General features: G+C 31.8%; 1 protein-coding gene and 1 long non-coding RNA gene across 2 annotated transcripts; one reads left to right on the forward strand and one right to left on the reverse strand.

The window, feature by feature from the left end:
- Window positions 1-2,814: 2,814 nt before the first annotated feature.
- Window positions 2,815-3,752, forward strand: LOC108202181 (uncharacterized). Its single transcript, XR_001803017.2, has 3 exons — window positions 2,815-2,999; window positions 3,315-3,375; window positions 3,512-3,752. It is a non-coding gene; the product is annotated as an uncharacterized LOC108202181 (long non-coding RNA).
- Window positions 3,753-13,756: 10,004 nt separating this feature from the next.
- LOC108203186 (uncharacterized) lies at window positions 13,757-18,023 on the reverse strand. Its single transcript, XM_017371967.2, has 4 exons — window positions 17,326-18,023; window positions 15,885-16,538; window positions 15,706-15,797; window positions 13,757-14,747 (listed from the first exon to the last, which is right to left on the reverse strand). The coding sequence occupies exons 1-4, from the start codon at window positions 17,869-17,871 to the stop codon at window positions 13,979-13,981; spliced, it is 2,061 nt and encodes a 686-aa protein (XP_017227456.1). The 5' UTR covers window positions 17,872-18,023; the 3' UTR covers window positions 13,757-13,978.
- Window positions 18,024-19,045: the final 1,022 nt, after the last annotated feature.

Genomic DNA, 19,045 nt, shown 5'->3' on the forward strand with positions numbered 1-19,045 from the left:
GGGAAGTTTCTATATTTTATCCTTTTAAATACCCGCTTACGTGTCAAAACCTTTTTATGTTGATCACCAGCAAAAGCAATCACTTATCCCAGTTAATTGCCACGTAACTTGGTCTAACAAATTATGTTATACAGGAACTATAATTACTTAATTATAAAATAAAATGATTTTACAGTTATGGCAAACCATTATATCATTGTCATTAATGTATTAAAAAATTTTTGTAACAATTTGAAAATTATATATTTTTAAAACAAATTAAAATATTCATTTAAAATATTTTCACATTTGATTCAAAAAAAATATTTTAACGTACACAAATTTGTTGTATATGGAGAACTTCAAAATTTTAATTTATTTACAAAATATTAACGAATTTTGTATTTTATTTAATTTTTATTTTTAAAATCAGAAAAGTTCGCCAATATTTACTATTAGAGATCGATCAATGAAGACGTACTGATATTATATTATTAAATAAAAATATTAAACATTTTTTTTGAACAAATTAAACATTTTTTATCTTTAAACAGATTTTAACAAATTTATTCGAATATAAATACAGTAAAACGACAGAATTGAAGTAGAACTTATCTATATCTTACTCTATGTAAACATATTTAGTAATTAAAAATTATTTTAGTGAACTTAATAAAAAAATTAAATACAAACATAATATTAAAATAATTTATTCAGATTTATTAAAATGTTTAATTACGTAAACAATAATCTATCTAAAAGGCACATTCTATTTAAATGCAAACACTTTTGATACACAACTAAATAAAAAATAAATATTAAATTATATATATAATAAATTATTAATTCTAAATGGATATAAACCGTAAATTTTTGAAATCCTAACCTCAAAATCACACATTTAGGGGTCGTTTGGTTCAGGAGACGGTATGGGTTTGGAATCAGGAATCGGGTTAAGCTGGTATGGGGTTGAGGAATCATTTTTGATATCTTGTGTTTGGTTTAGTACTGGAATGAAAATAAATAATTTATGTACTGGAATGAAAATAAATAATTAGTAATAACTAATATTACTAATTAATAGTAAATAAAAATAAGTATAACTTATTTCAGATTAAAAAAATATCATATTTAATTTATGTGTTTTGAGATTGTATTTAACTTTATAAATAAAAATGAATTAAAAAAATTTTCATTGATACCTCATACCCACCTCCCCTCTAAGGTATCAAATCTGATTCCAGGTGGGTTTGAGGTATGAGTATCAGATTATAAAAATAGACAACCAAACACTAGGTATGAGTTTGGAATGAACAAAACCCATACCTGATACCGGAATCAGCTGAACCAAACGACCGGAATCAGCTGAACCAAACGACCCCTTACAAGTATTTTAGATTCTAAGATTTGTTTTTTTACGCGTAACGGCAATGAACAGCTTACACAGCGTTTGACCAGCTCAAACACTCGGTCCGTGGCCTATCTCTATCCAAAATTGGAGCTATGCTCGTTTCTTTCGCAAAGTTAATTTTGATAGGATATTTTACGGAAAAAAAAAAAGAATGATATTTTACGCATTTCAAATTCCGTTTGTATTTGGTAAACTGAATTTAAATTTTTATCTTTATCTTTTTGTTTTCTGATATTGTAGAGTATATTTAAATTTTTGTAAGATTGTTTATCTTAATATTTTTAATTAATATAGAAAAATTAATATCTAGCAAACTGTCAAAATGCATAAAAAAATGATAGATACAAAAAGCTAATTTAAACCGTATACTACCAAATTTTCATACAAAAAAAATCTGATTCATGGTGTTGGTCAAAATAATTAATTTAAATCAGTCAATTAAAATAACTAATTTAATATGTTATCGTTAACAGTGACAGCTACTTCGTCCGTCTCATGAGTTTGATAATGTTCACTATTTTTTAAGGGTTTTTTTTTTAACAGTAGAAACCCGCAACCCACATAATAGCCTGCAAACTATGTGAACCGATAAATCGCACTTAAGCGATAGGTTCTGATCCAAAGGCATAATCACAATTTTTTAAAGCCTCTTGTGAAGTATAGTTCTGTAATAATTTTTTAATCTATTTTTTTGTGAAAAAAATTTAAATATCAAATTTTTATTCAAAAAAGTATAAAAATATATCGTAAAACTATATTTTAAAGAAGACATAAATAAACATATCAAAAAATAATGTTAACAATCCAACATGACGTAGAGAATAATAGAGCTTTCCAAAATTCAAATTTTTTGGATAAAAATTTTAGATTTTTATAAAATATAGTTTTACAATATTTTTTTAACTTTTTACATGAATAAAAATTTGACGTTTAAATTTTATTTTAAAAAAATAATTAAAAAATATTATAAAACTATATTTTATAGGATCTTTAAAATACGTGCAAACAGTGACCTATACAGCTTGATGAAATAGTAGGAGTAAAAAATGTATTCATGTCCACATTATTTTAAATTATCATGATGACACTATATTCGTATATTATAATTATTATAAGTTTGAATAACAAATATTTATTATTATATATCTTTTGTTTTTTATTGTTTTTAATTAATTTTTGATGGTCAATATTTGTGTTAAAATTTTGCTTTATTTATGGACACGGGATGTAAATTTAACGAAATATTACACTTATTTAAACATTTTATGTTGGCTTCGTAGAACTAAACTAAATCCTTCGGAATTTGCCGCTATAATTTTTAGAAATTCCCGGTCAAATATTTTAAATATTTTTAAGTTGCCGCTAAGTAATTTGATAAAGGTAATGGGACGTTTTTAGTCCCTTAAAACTAGATTTGACGGTTGGGCTGAGAGTTTCATTAACCCATATCATCTAAACTCCAACTTTCTGAAGCTCATCCCTCCACATTATTATCCAGCGAACTATTCTGAATCCTTGTATTTAATTAAATTAACCGATTCCAATCTTACGGAGGCTCAGATTTGGCGTACTCATTTCTCTCGGTTTCTTTGAGCTCTCTTGTCTAATGGTATCATCTTCCTCTCTTTCTATGTATAGATATAATTATATGGATTTCCATTGAGATGAACTATTCTCTTTACTTATAGTTGATGCTAGTTTCGTAGAGATTATGTTGTTTTGCTAAGGTATATCGAAACACACACATACAAGTTGTTTGATTATATTACTGAATCAAAGACAACCAATTTGTTTTTAAATTTCCTATGAAATTATTTTGAGAAGAAAACTTTAATCATGATTATTAGTCATTGATGATCCAGGAGACCAAGAAGTAATATAGTAGAGTGAAACTGACGCAATTTATTTACTGTCCTTTGTGCAGAGAAGTTATGAAAGATGCGCTCTTAACTGGCTAGTGCTGTTTCAAAGTTTCCGCGACAAATGTATGTGCTGCTGCAACTTTTTGTCATGTGCTCCGCAACCTCTAGTGAAAAACTTGAATATAGCTTGGTTCCCTAGAGTTCCAGATGTTTTTTCTAGCTTTATGTGCTGATTAATTTTTTATTTTGTTTTTGCCAGGAAAAATGTTTCTTGCCTGTTTGCTTTGTTGATGGATAGTCAATTTCTGAAGGTTTGACGATTGCAATGCTGGGACTATCCAAGTCATCAAGGGCACATGTAGAATATAATTATTGATTGATGTATTTTTTCATGTATAATTCTCCGGTTATGGATCAGAATCTTGTGCTGTAATAATTCTTTTATATAGTAAAAACTCATTTGTATTTAATCTTTAATATATGATTTTGATTATTTGTTATTTTTTTTTTTGGATTTTTGAATTATGTGAAAAAATTAAATTATTAAATTTTATTTGTCATAATAAATGTAAATGGATTGCCGAGAAGTGCCACATGGACCATATTTGGATTGACACTTGGACCACTTGTATCGATGTAATTGGATGAATAGTGTGGTGGCATGTGGACCAATAATAATATGCCATGTGGACAAATAGTGTGGTGACATATGGACTAATGATGAAATGCCATGTGGACAAATTGTGTGATGACATTTGGACTAATGATCAGATGCCATGTGGCTACATCAGATAAGTACATGTCATTTGGTGACTCATTTCTCATCGGGGCCCATATAATATATATCTACCAATATAAATATATGTAGCTAAAGACTCTTTCTCCACCAACCTTTACCTACCAAATGCTACCAATTTTGTATTTGTATGTAAATGGCTTTTATCTACTAAAGATTGAGTTTTACCTACATTTAGAATTGGTAGGTAAAAGCTAAATTTCTTGTAGTGCTCGAATTATAGAAAGTAATAGCTTTAAAGCCTTCAAATGAAACTTAGATATCTTCTCTATTCACAATGGTACGAAATTTAATATATTCCCAATCAACACTTTCCACAAAATTAAATATACACGAAAACTTCACGTCAAAGAGAGGGGATAGTGAACTTGCCTGACTTCCTTCGCAAAATAACTGTGAATTTAAATTAGATAATTGAGCTTCGCCCTTTTCCAGATAGAAAACATTCTATGCCACAAAATGATAATATTTAGTAATATATATTTTAAAATAATATTCTCGAGTAATTTATTAAGATCTCACTAATATCTATTACATTCTTTCTTTGATATCTCTCCATATTAATGAGGTAAAACCTTTTAGCTTCTTGAATAGTCTCTTTTATCACCTGTACTTGAATACTTTAGAAAATGACTGTTATAAATATTCTACCCAACTTAAGTTAAATAATTATTCATCTCTCTTTTTATGATTTAATATTCCACCAAAATCTGTTATTGTCAAATTAAGTCATAAACTCTATTAACCCATCCCATGCTATATAATGTTTAATCACTCAAATCTCTCTTTCTCTAATTTAATCATTTATTAAATCAACCATTATTAGCTAAATTTAATTCTCGAATTTATCAATTAAATCCCGAAATTTATCAACTTTATATTAAAATTTATTTCTATATAATTCACTATTTTCAACATTAATCTCATTCTCCTCATTTATCATTCTAATCTTACTTAAATTAACATTACAAGTCACTACTTCTATATTTTATCCCCGACAACTATCCAAATAAATATTTGTCCACTTTGATATAAGATCAGGTTTTCTCTAATTTTGTCCACTTATTAATCGGCTAATGATATTCACCAATTTATTTAAACAATAACCCAAATTATTAAATTATCTCATAATTTTAATCTCATTTAAATATCTCACTCAACTCGATTATTTTTAACTAAATCAATTCTTTAGTCTTCAACACTTATCAAAAAAATTTTAGCTTTTATATTTTTAAATCCCACTCACAACTTTTCACTAAATATTATTACTCTAAACCCAGCACCACCCCCTTCTTTCCTTTCTGACCTCCCTCAAAACTCCAGCCGAATCACTCCTATTCAATCCTATTATCACCATTAAATCAACAACCATAAATCAATCAAACCAATAATTAAACAAAACCCCAAATTTTTGGCATATAAGAGTCCTGGCCATGACCTTACAAGTTTCACAGAATAACTAATAACTTATACTGACTTTTATCTCCGAGCAGTGTAGTTATATTAAGAATAAATATAGAAATAGGTCCACAGTTACTATTACTAAAGGAAGGAGAAAGAAGTACCTTAATTAGTGAGTTTATATAGCTGCCTTTCAAGTACTCGGTAAAACTCCTGCTTCACTTCACTTTTTTTTTTTTTTTGGTTTTTTCTAAAAATGAAACTACCAAACCTCTCCTGCTTTTATAGTAAATTTTAATCCCAATTATCTACTAATACTACTTGATTAGCTCCTAATTATCATTTATTAAAATAAATTTTTACTTGGTCCCCAAGAAAACTTGGGCACCACGTTTAATATAAATATATATTATTAATTATTTAATTACCTGCGCGCAAACCAACGTATCGCTACGGTTTAAATTGTTTCGTTTTATTTTACAAATATTTCAGTCCCGGCTCATTTAACAATCCCTTATTAAAATATTATTCGAGATTAAAAATACTAGAATAATTAATTAAATAATTATTCTAATATTTCTCTAAATATCTTGAATTTTAATAATTATAACAAAATGTTTATTCTAGCTAACCCGTAATATTTATAATCTCTGGGTCTCAACAAAACTATACGTCCACCAACTAATTTACATAACCGGAATTTAAAATGCTAGCCAATATAATCTAGACTCGTAGTATCCTTAATTATTTTACGTACCAATATTTTATTGACAATAAATTCATAATTATTCCAATAATAACCTTAACCGTATAAAATAATTAAATTCTTTACGTACTTGAAATTTCGCGGTTGTTACAAAAAACCCAATCTCATTAATTCATAACCATGATTAAGTTAAAATTAAGATGGGTGCCACATATATTATCAAGTTACTAATTAAATTATTTAGCGCATGGGTTTTATTAATACTTTTACTATCTCATTAAGGATCAAAATCCTAATTCACAATCTACACAAACAAAGAGTGTATTAAAATTTATGTTCGAAGGCGACGATGTTAGTTTGATTTTTTGAAACCACCATCTATCAGGTACTGTATATCGATTATTTATCATGCGATTTATATATTTATATTGAATTGATAATTTTATTTAAGAAAAAATAGATTTTTTCGCCACCAAACTTATTGTGTATTTAGAAATTTAGCACTAAACTATGATTTTTTTGTCACTGATGTTTGGTTCGGATTTTTCTTGTCACTTATGTTAGATTCGGATTTGATTATTAACACTATATTATTCTTTTTAGCATTATTAAAATATTGTGGTAGTTTGCAATATTTTGGTGATCTGATGACAAGAGTTTGACATGCATTATAATACTTCTAAAAAAATTAGTTTCATAAATTATTTTATTATTTTTTCTAAATAAAAATTTATCACTTGAATATTTATGCACAAAAAGAAAATGTAAATATAGCTGACTTTTTATGTATGTATAATAAATTATGTAAAATTTTAAAATTAAATTTAAAAAATTGATGTGTTGTGCTGTATGCGGCATTCATGTCAGTTATGAAATAACCATGGTTAGAGATTCATTAAAATTGGGTTATGTCAAATTGATTTTGTATACTTAGTTGCATTATTCTGCAACAAAAACAGTTTTATGATTAATATGAAAAAATTACATAAGTTTAATAGTTTTTTTGATAATTAAATCTATTAATTGATAATGAGATAGATAACCTATTGGACCTGCTCTAATCTAACCAAGAGAATGGACTGTAACAACAAATATCACATGCCCTTAGTGCATAAACTATATATGACCGTGCTAGCAATAAAAATCAAGTTCCGTGCATAAAGTATGTATGAATATTGTCTTTTATTATTACAAATTCAACTTGACTCGAATACATGGAAATAATTTTTTTGAAATCATTACCCTTTGTGGAAGTCTTAAATTGTTGTGAGAATTTGGAGAGTGCTAAATTGTACAACGGCCGACAGTTCCCAGATACCGCACAAGAATCAATATCTAAATCACTCTGATATTTAAGTGGCATTTATAGAAAATTATTGGTTAATTTGTTGGTTTTTGGATTCATTTAAAATTTAACAGGTAATTTCGGACTTTCTTTGAAATGAGATAAACTACTGTCTTAGGTTTTTTATTTTTAACTATTCGCATATATATTTTTGGAGTTAACAGAGACTCCTGGGTATATTTTCCGAGCCACATCTCAGAAATAAAAAGAAAACCGTTTTAAAATATTGAAAGTGGATGGTGCATCTCTTAAAATTCTTATATATTTAGCCATGCCGGATTTTATGCAATAACTGAATTTATGTTTTAGAGTTTAATGCACCATCAGTTTTTACCCAACACGACCATACTCAAATGCTACGTTTACAGCGACCACAATCGCATTAGAAAACAAAACCTGGTACATATACAAGAACAATGACATTGTCCACAGCATCAGCCATCAGGCTCAAACTTGGATTTTCAATATAAAAGGAATGGATCAGGCTTCGAACTATTGACAGCGAGAATAAAACTACATTTCACCTGTACTCCCATTCCATTTGTCAACGAGTCCTCTAACCACTGATTAACCCTTTTGAGCTGCCCCAGAAGACATGCAATCTCTGCGTCCATTTCTGAATACTTCTGAATCATCAAACTATGGAGTAGCGCGTAATAAATTTATAGTACTGCGTACTTCTGAATCATCTAACTATTGTAGGAACAAAGCTCGAAGAATATTAGTATCAGCTGTGCTACAAGTCTACAAACGCAGATATGCTAAATTTTGACGTGTTTTTACATTTTAGTCAAACAAGGGAAGTTTGTAACTACAATGTACGATAAATCAAATTTAAAAAGAAAAAACGAGATAGTTATTATTGATTTATTTTTCATAGCCTCAGGTCTTTATTACGCTGTTTCGTCCACCTATTTGGTATTGCCTGCTGATGGACTTGCATAGTTGCATCCTCATGTATTTTAGGATAGGTTTTTCAACACGGCACATTATATATCTTTCAGAACTCTGTGCACATAGATGTAATGTAATGTAATTAAGAGAATGGTCTAACAACAAATATCACATGGCCTTGTGCACAAACTATATATGAGCGAGCTAGCAATAAAAAATTCAAGTCCTGTGCATAAACTATGTATGAATATTGTCTTTTATTATTACAAATTCAACTTGACTCGAATACATGGAAATAATTTTTTTCAAATCATTACTTTTTGTGAGAATTTGGAGAGTGTATAATTGTTGTGAGAATTTGGAGAGGGCTAAATTGTACAAGGGTCGATAGTTTCTGGAGTTACTAGGCATATACGTAAAATAACTGATGAATTTATAAGCTCTTGGATTCTTGGATTCGTTTAAAACTAGCTTTATAGCCCGTGCCTCACGGGCATGTTCTAGCAATGTTTTGGCCATATCTTAGAGTGTCGTCCATCATTTTACAGTATCATTTTACAGTAGCCTTAGTGTCTGGAATGCACTTAAGACCATAGTAACATTTACTTACTTTGCTTCCGCTGAATTATCAAGATCTGTACCTATATAAAAGCACAAGATCAAAAAGTAAGTTATACAGACTATGTATACATGTATACTGGTCTCGTATCATAACTAATGAACATCTAGTTGTTTCTCTTCATTGTACAAACCAAACTGGACAACTTATAATTGATCATCTTATCACTTTGTCTCTGACCCTCAAAGTTAAAGTTTTGCCAAGAGAAAGCTAAAAACCGGGTAAATATTAAGCTTGGATTTCTCTTACTAAATTACCCCTATTTAAATGCCCAAACTTCGTCGTCCTCTCATAGACTTCACCTTCTCTTTTATTTCTAGGACCAGACCCTGCAATGTCAACTCTAAAGAGTAGGTTTGCAGTATTGCGTGTTGATGTCTTCTTTTCATTATTTCTTCTAAGGAGATACGTTGAGAAAAGGCGATGTATAGAACCTTTCAACGAGATGGTGCCTTTTCAACTCTCTCAACATGGATTCTATTCCAAACATATATACCATGGTTCCTTACTTCGACAGGGCACAAATATCTATATTGGATATTTTTATATACTTTCTCAAGCCTATTGCCGATACACCTATTGCCGATACTAAGTAGCAGTCAAAAATTTGCATCCATTTTCATGATATTACTCGTCACTTGCAGCATTCTGAGATTCTAAATCAACATATGTCACTATATTTGATTACAAATAAATGTCTAAGGGGTTTACCTGTGAAAAAAAGTAGAACCCTTGAATCACGTTCCTTCCGCTTTGGGAGAAACTTATCTAACTAATTCATCACACAGTACAATTTTACCCTTTACTAACTTTGAATCTAACTAATTTTTTCTACAATACCTGCATATTCACAACCATATTTGAGTCTTTTGTATTGAAACCAACTTTCTAAAGCTATTTCTTTATTCATAATATAGCTTAATAATCACCTGGAATCGTACTTTGAAAAACCAGCCATAGCATTTGGCACATCTCCACCATATAACAGAGCATACTTCCCTTTTTTGCTAGTAAATGTTTTCACAGACACTCCCTACAGAAAACAACTCAATTTAATTAGTATGAGTTTTTTATACATATTAGATAAAGTTATGTGAAAATACAAAGCTGTAATAAACAGCTAAATGTACCTCATAATTCATGCCATTTCCAAGTTGCACCTTTGTCAAGAACTTCCTATCGTACGTGCTAGCAGCAATTGAAAGAATCCATGACGAAACATTATGACTCTGCCAGGTTCATTGCCACTATTACCAGCTGATGCAGAAGACAATATCCGATTTTTCATGGCATGGAACGATCCAATAGCAATTGAATCTTGAAAATAATCAATAGCAGCTCCTCCAACAGAAATAATATCAACTCCATCAGCAATTGCTTCATCAGAAGCTGCAAGAATATCTACATCATTCATTGCATCCATCAGCCCAACAAACTTTGTACACAACAATTCTTGCTGATGGAACCCCACCCCGTGCTGTTCCATTTGCAAGCCTGTTAACCTTGGCACTGCTAACATATCCTCCGGCTGCTATTGAAGCAACATGTGTACCTAACCTGCATTATGAACAACCACAGAGCTGACTATTCAAATACCTTGTAATAAAAAAAAGAGGTAATTGCATATCGCACCCCCTAAGTATCGTTCAAAAACGATAGAGTACCCATACTTTAAGAAACTCAACTCTCACCCCTTATCTTTACTTCTCAAAACCGAGATGCACCCCCTGCCGTTAACTTCCGTTAACTCAGTACACTCCGTTAAGTCACTGTATATATAATTGCAATTCGGACCCCCTAACTTACGTTCAAAAACGATATATACTCATATTTTAGAAAACTCGAATCGCACCACCTATTTTTACATCTCAGGAACGATACGCACACCCTCCGTTGAATTCCGTTAACTTCCGTTAAAATACTCCTCCGTCTCGAAAAACATGTCCCTTTTGCTTTTTGAGGAGTTAAATTAACTAATTTTTGATCAACTATTTGAAAATATGTATTTATTAAAATAGACTAGATTTAATTTTTGATGATATTTTTAAAAAAAAAAATTGATCAATTTTTCCAAACAAAATAATTAAAATTTATATATTTTAATCAATAGATAAATAAATGTATTATTTATAATAAATATCACATAATATTTATTTTTTATATTTAAAATAGTGTATATTTTAAGTACCTAATACATATGTCACTAAAAATTTAAAATCATTCAATATGTAAAATCATTTTGACTTGGGCATAATTTAATTAAACAAAAAATTTAAAAAAATATCATCAAAAAGTAAATCTAGTCTATTTGTTTTCGCAAATAATAGAGGGTTCGAATTTCGCAAATAATAGAGGTAACTGCAATTCGAACCCCCTATTATTTACCTCTATTAAAATAGGCTAGATTTATTTTTTGATGATATTTTTTTTAAACAAAATTTAGTATATTTTAATATGTAACTTTCTATTTCCTAAAATAATAAATAAATATTTTTTTAATAGTTGGTCAAAAATTAGTCAATCGGACTTCACAAAAAGCAAAAGGGACATGTAAATTGAGACGGAGGAGTATTTTAACGGAAGATAACGGAATTCAACAGAGGGAGTGCGTATCATTCTTGAAATGTAAAGATAGGTGGTGCGATTTGGGTTTCCAAAAGTACGGGTACAATATATAGTGACTTAACGGAGTGCACTGAGTTAACGGAAGGGGGTGCATCTCGGTTTTGAGAAGTAAAGATAAGGGGTGCGAGTTGAGTTTTTAAAGTATAGGTACTTTATCGTTTTTGAACGATACTTAAGGGGTGCGATATGTCTAAAAAAAATTGAGAAAGTGATAACCACTTAGTGTTTCTAATGAGATAAAGACTTAATTGCAATTGGTACCCTTTTATTTTCAGCATAATGCACATTGCATCTAATAGTTATGAAAAATACACTTTGTAACCCCAGATTTTTAACCCGTAGACACTTTGCACTCTTTCCGTTAATTTCTGCCGTTACCGTTAACTTTTGCAGGGGCATTTTGGGAAATTTAATTATATTTAATTAAAATCAGACGTTTATTTAAATATTCTGACCATCTAAATGATATTTTTCAGAAAAACTTAAAAAACGAAAGTTGTAGAGAATAAAAAGATCTTCTTAGAATTATAAGGTTCAAAATTTTCGTAATTGTTTTTATAATTATTCTAAAAAAATTCAAAAATTAGCAATCTTGTAAAAATGAACAATCATTTTTAAATAATTATTTAAATTTTGAACCTTATTGTTCTAAAAAGATCTTTTTATTTTCTACAATTTTCGTTCTTTAAGTTTTTCCGAAAGATATCGTTTAGATGGTCTGAAAATTTAAATAAAGGTCTGATTTTAATTAAATATAATTAAATTTCTCAAAATGCCCCTACAAAAGTTAACGGTAAGGGCAAAAATTAACGCAAAGGGTGCAAAGTGTCTATGGGTTAAAAGTCTGGGGTTGCAAAGTGTATTTTCTAAAACTATTAGGTGCAATGTGCATTTTGCAGAAAATAAAAGAGTGCCAATTGCAATTAACTCTGAGATAAATGTGAAATCTTCTGTACTTATTTCTGCGCTAAAACAGAAATTGTATCAAAAGTAGTCTAGTACTATTTCATTCTGACTAAATTTATTTATGATCCTTGGCCAGTAAAACTAAGTTCGATAGCTTTTCTTAAGAAAACAGGAGGGCACGTTTGGGGGTATCATTATTTAAGTCAAAGAAACAGTCAGAGCACATTCCCAAAGCAAGTATGTAAAAGTCACCATCAAGGATATCCCTCTTCCCTCAAGAACAAGAGATCGAGGATTTAAACCTCAGCGGCGAATAGTGTGCGAGTATTTAAATTAGTGTAGTTGATCATAACCAAAAATAAACCAAAAGTAAGAGAAGAAAATTACTGAAAGCAACACTCTACGGGTGAATTATTTGCTTATATTAATTGTAGCACTGCATATAAAAATCCACATCAAGAGAAGAGGTTACAACGGCACAAAGCCTGAAGGATTCATATGAATTTGTTCAAATTTTCATAGATATAAAAACGCAGTTTCTTGTCAAAAGCTTACATATTAATAAATGAAAATTGTGGAGATGCTTCTCAATGCCTAACTTTCTTTCCTTAACCGACAGCTTTCTCCAAACTTTGTGGAGATATTTTAGTGAAAAAGAGAGAATCAACTCCCTTTGTTTGAAGAATGAATGTGTAAACTGTTGTTTTGGATTCTTTATTTTTAGCCATTCGCATATATATTTTCAGAGATAAGAAAGATTTCAGGACATAACACGTCAAATGTAAGATTTTCGGAGTCACATCTCAGAAATAAAAAAGAAAACCGTTTTAAATTAAAAGTGGAAAGAGCATCTCTTACCATTCAATTATATTTAGCCATGCCGTATTTTATGCGATAACTGAATTTATGTTTTAGACTTTAGAGTTTAATGCACAATCAACATTTTTTTGCCATTACATTCCAACTGATGAACAGAAGGAAATTCATTTCGCACTCGTAAATTTAGACAAATCGTACAAACCTATGTGTAGTGGCTTGTGTCCAATATGTTAAACATGTCAACCAGGTAACGACCATACTCAAATGCTACGTTTACAGCAACCATAATCGCATTACAAAACAAAACAAAACTTGGGTTTTCAATATAGGAGGAATGGATCAGGCTTCGAACTATTGACAGCGAGAAAACTACATTCCATCCTTGCAACTCGGTGAAGAATAAAAGAGTAAGTAGAACATTTCACCTGTACACTTCTTGAAATATGGTGGCCAAAAACTAATTCTGTTTCTCTAACAGTTAGCTTTTCTCAAGATTTCAACAGAGTGAACCTAGAAAACGAGAAAAACGAGATTTCAAAGATGCTACAGTTAGATTTAGGCATGAAGGTTTTTTAATCATCAATCATTTGTCAGTAATTTGTACGCCGCGCTTAGCTAACTACCAGTTTGCACAACAGCTGCATCAACATTGTTCAGCAGGAACCCGTATATTTTTTTCTTTAAGCCTTCTATCCTCTCATTAGTCCCACTCCCATTCGTCAACGAGTCTTCCAACCACTGATTAACCCTTTTGAGCTGCCCCAGAAGACATGCAATCTCTGCGTCCATTTCTCCTTTTTGTAATCCAAATTCTTTCTGAAGTGAAGCATCTAAATAGTCTAAAAACCATGCTTGTGATGCTGAGATCAATTTTTCCGCTAGACTGGCTGCCACCTGCAATCCATTACCTTTTGACCACACTTCGCTTTCGTTGGTTGCTTTTCTAGTTGTTGAGAGACGTGGTTTTGAATTATATGGTGAAGATGTCTTCGAACTTGAACCGGAGACAACAGCTCTTTGGTTTCTTGGACTTTGCTTCTTATCAGGTGAATGATTTTCTACGTCGACTTTTGTCGTAGTATTTTCTAAAATAACAAAATGGCATTTCTCAGCATTGATGTCACCCCTCTTATCTTCCTTGGTATACAAATTAAATTTGGAAAGATTGCTCTGGACAGCAGCTTGAACCCAATGTAAAGCATTCTGGTCTGCGAAATTTTTATATGCTTCTGGGAGTGCACACTGCAAGCTACTCTCTTCAGGGAATCTCAAGCCATTAATAACAGTAGCTACTCTATGCATATTCTGGTGGAGGTCCAAAAATTCTTCAACAAGAGGTAATGAAGATTCTTTTTCAGATGACTCGCATAGTTCTGCAAACATTCTGAAACATATAAAGAGATAAGTAAAACTATTCTAGCAAGATGCTTAAAAGACATTCTTGATATACTGGAGGAATTCAGTTAAAAGGCTAATTCCAAATTTTAGTAATAATTACAGGAATACATCATGTCCAGCATACTGGAAGCTATTAATTATTAATTGATCTAGCAAATAATAATTGACCAACCACATGTGAGGAGAGAGTGCAGATGATGAAAATGAAGATAACACACTTTAGCAACATGGCCAGATAACCACTGCCTTTAACTTTTATAATACCACATTCTTTTTAAGTCAATTAATCACTTGCATAAACATTATCCCTTCAGAATACATATGTTAACCTCTTTCAGCAGAAGCTTGACAGCCCAGAACAAAGTCACGTACAATGATCCGAAACAAGGCATAACTAGGACCCTCTTTAATAATGGTTTCATCATTTATCATTCCAATCAAATAAGGATCCTCCTTCCCCTCCCATCTATTCTGTGCCAATTATTTCAAAAGGTACTTCTAGAAATCTAAAGACTATGTCCGGAAGCTACCATTAGGACTATTATCATCAAGAGGTTTGTTTGATTAATTTGTAGGAGCCTAAGAAACTGGTGTTTTTTAAAAGTGAAGCAAAAGTATTATTTTATAATCTTTGTATGAAGTAGACAGAAGGCTTTGAAACAAATCTACATTAACTTCCAAGTAAAAATGATACAAGGATATATGAAAAAAAATAAAAACTAAACAAATAAGATATGGTCCATATAACATGTCCAAATAACATGGTTAAATTTGAAGTCCTACATCATGTTCTGAAGTAAGATTTAGCTCTAAGATACAACTCGAATAAATGACGGATAATAATTTTTTTCAATCAATTACATTGCGCATTAAGAATATAGTAAGACATATGATAATTTGTTTAGCTAAAACAAAAGGGATATATGAGGATTCGAATTACATACCTCATACATTGAAGGACATTCTCTGTGGCTGACGTCTCTTGTAATGCATATACAGCAGCCACAAACTGAGAATTTCTACGAGACACAACTTCCTGCCAAGCATTAAGGCTCAAGTGGATGTAATACATTATAAATGAAATGATAAGCTCTTATAGTTCAAGGAGTGCAATTGTTATTACCTTTCCTAGATCATGGATTGTAGATGGAAGAGAACCCCACAATATCTTTGCGTCAGACAAAGTTTTGAGACTGAGGGGAACCTTGAAGAGATGACCCAAATTTGTGCCATCTGTTGACTGCTTTATGTCTTTTCTAATAGGCTTGCTGACAGGACTTGGCGAATCATTCACGTTCTTGTTTTGTAGAGGTGAAACACCGATGTTTAGAGGCTTATGTGTTGATTTCTTTTCAGACAACTGGTTTGTGCTTGGGGGAACATGTTTAGATTGAGAAAGGTTTGAACTTGAATGCTTAGAAGCTGAATCCCTCTCTGAAGCACCATTTTTGTTGGTAAGACCATGTTGACGAGGCGAATTCCTAGGACTTGGAGGCCTAAATGTATTTTTATCCGACAAGGATTTTCTATTTGGGAGAACTTGTTTAAGAGGTGAAATTCTAGGACTAGGAGGCTTTACTGTTAAATCTCTCTCCGACACAGATTTTCTATGTGGGATAACTTGCTTAAGAGGCGAAATTCTTGGACTTGGAGCCTTTCCAATTAAATCTTTCTCCGAAAACGATTTTCTATGAGAAAGAGCTTGCTTAAGTGGTGAGAAACTTCGTTGCATGAGTGTTGAATTCTTTTCATAGGAAGCTGTTTTACTTGCAAGAATCTGCACAAAAACAAAAATCACTAATGTGTGCTTCTAAATCTAGTACTGGTATGGATACTAATTTATTAAAATTTCCGCAATCAATCAGTTGATACTTAAATTCTCAAAGAGAGCAAAAGTACTTATTGCACCCTGATACTAAATCTAACCTAAATAACAAACTAAATAAGCTGTTATAAACAGGGAAACACGAGCTAATCAAAATATAATCAGAATAAGAAAAACAAACAACAGCAGTGAATAAATTAAACAAACTGAAAGCTGATCAATTTCCTCAAATAGACTGCAATCCTATGCATTTCACCCAGTATTCCCAACATAAATCACATACACAAAATTAAATAAAACAAAACTCGACTCCAAATCTCCAATGCAGGTAAAATCAATGAAACAAAAAACAATATTCCAACTCGACAAACACATTTACCCACCCACACACACACACATCTACACATATAAAACAACTTATGAACAGTCTTTGAAAAGAACACACACACACACACATTACACATACAAGAACATGAACTCATTAAGGGGCTGTTTAGGTAAGCTTAAAAAAAGTGGCTCTTACTTAAAATAAAGAAGTTTGGCAGAAGTGAGAAGTAAGTAAACACTTATAAGTTCTAGAAGTATTTAGAAAATAAGTACTAAAAGCCAAGCATTCTCAGCTTGCTTCGAACTTTTTTTTAGACAAACGGGTTAAGAAAAACAGAAGTTGGATTCTCGGAATAAAAAAGCACTTAAATTATGCAGCCAAACAGGCACTAAGGATGATCAAGAAACTTACAGAAGCAGAAGAATGAGAAGATCCAGGCCTCCCAGCACCCCCATACTTCCCAAGAAGATTCCTATCCCACCCTTTCCTACTCGAATCCAGACTCAACCTCCTCATCTCCACCCCCCCATCACTCTTCCCACCCCCCAAACTCACTCTCCTCCCCCCCTTCTTCTCCTTCTTCCCCACCAGCACCTCACTCCCAATCAAATCCACCGGGCTCCCCACACACTCCCTCCTCTTCGGCACCACTTTCAGCCCCCTCACCACCGGCACCGGCGCTCCCCCATCCAGCCCCTCCACGTACACGAACTGACCCAGCTGAATCTTGTCCCCTAAAATCAGCTCCGCGTCTTTTTCGGACACCGACACGTAGGCCGAGTGGAGCGAGTCGGAGACCCGGATGAAGAAGCCCTTGTTGGGGAAGATGGTGTCGGTGTTGTTGAAGGAGGGGACGATGGCGATGATTTGGAGGAGAGATGAGCGGTGGTGGGAGGTGGGTTTTGAAGGGGTGGGAGAGAGGAGAGAGGAGAGAGTGCCTGGAGTTAAGGATGCCATTGAACGGGAGAGAGATGGGAGAGATGGGAGAGAGATGAGTTTAACATTGTGGAGAGAGAGGGGGTTTGGGGAATGGTGTAAGTATAGGTGTGTGGAATCTGAATAATTTAAGATTGTGTTGGAGAGAGGAACGGAGATGGGACATGTGGATGTGTGTGTGGGAACTCACTTCTTTGATTGGGACTATACAGCTCTCAAGTCTGAACTGTACGTATATGTTTAACATAAAACTAGACTGCTCCGTTCAACTGATACTACAGCGTGTTTGGCAAGAGAAAAAAACTTTGGGGAGAATTATCTTCTATACTATTTTTTTAATTTTATTTTCAAAAGTATTTTTTTTTTAATTATATTTTTAAAAATACTATTTTCTCTAAAATATTTTCAAAAATACTATTTTTTGAAAATATTTTCCAAAAATACAGTGGTTGCATGTGCAACCATATATGCAACTACAATTCCTGATATAGTTGCATATGATTATATTGAATTTGCATATGGTTGCATTCAGTTAATTCTATTGTAATCTAATGGCCACGCCAGGGGCACACCATACATCTGTTGTAACTGACAGTTTTCAGTTGCATATGAGGTTGCATTCAGTTGCATATGAGGTTGCATTCAGTTGATTCTATTACAATCTAATGGCCCCGCCAGGGGCACCCATACATCAGTTGTAACTTACAGTTTTCAGTTGCATTTAGTTGCATATGAGGTTGCATTCAGTTGATTCTATTGCAATCTAATGGCCCCGTCAAGGACACCCATACATCAGTTGTAACTTACAGTTTTCAGTTGCATTTAGTTGCATATGAGGTTGAACTTGAAATCAGGAATTCAGTTGCATATATGGTTGCATATGCAACCACAGTATTTTTGAAAATATTTTAGAGAATGTAGTATTTTTGAAAATAAGATTGAAAACTTAGTTATGAATAAAAAAAGCCCAAAAAACTTTAGTTTTTAAAAAGAATGTAATTTTTTTAAAAAAATATTTGGATATGAATGTTAAAACCTAAAAGAGATGTGTTATTTTCAAGAAATTGTTTTTACCCCAACCACCCCGGTATAATCTTTCCCTTATTTAACAACAAATTACATTCTTAAACTTGCTTTCGTAGAATTTACACGAAGGACATCCTCAACATGACAAATGATGTGAATATATGATATA

This window comes from Daucus carota, chromosome 9 (assembly GCF_001625215.2).
Source record: "Daucus carota subsp. sativus chromosome 9, DH1 v3.0, whole genome shotgun sequence".
In the NCBI taxonomy this organism is placed as follows: Eukaryota; Viridiplantae; Streptophyta; class Magnoliopsida; order Apiales; family Apiaceae; genus Daucus; species Daucus carota.

Coding starts and splice junctions, on each gene's coding strand:
- LOC108203186 (XM_017371967.2), bottom strand. CDS start 17,871: ATGGCATCCTTAACTCCAGGCACTCTCTCCTCTCTCCTCTCTCCCACC. Junction 15,798..15,884: donor CAATCCATGATCTAGGAAAG/GTAATAACAATT, acceptor AATGCTTGGCAG/GAAGTTGTGTCTCGTAGAAA. Junction 14,748..15,705: donor AATGTCCTTCAATGTATGAG/GTATGTAATTCG, acceptor TATATGTTTCAG/AATGTTTGCAGAACTATGCG.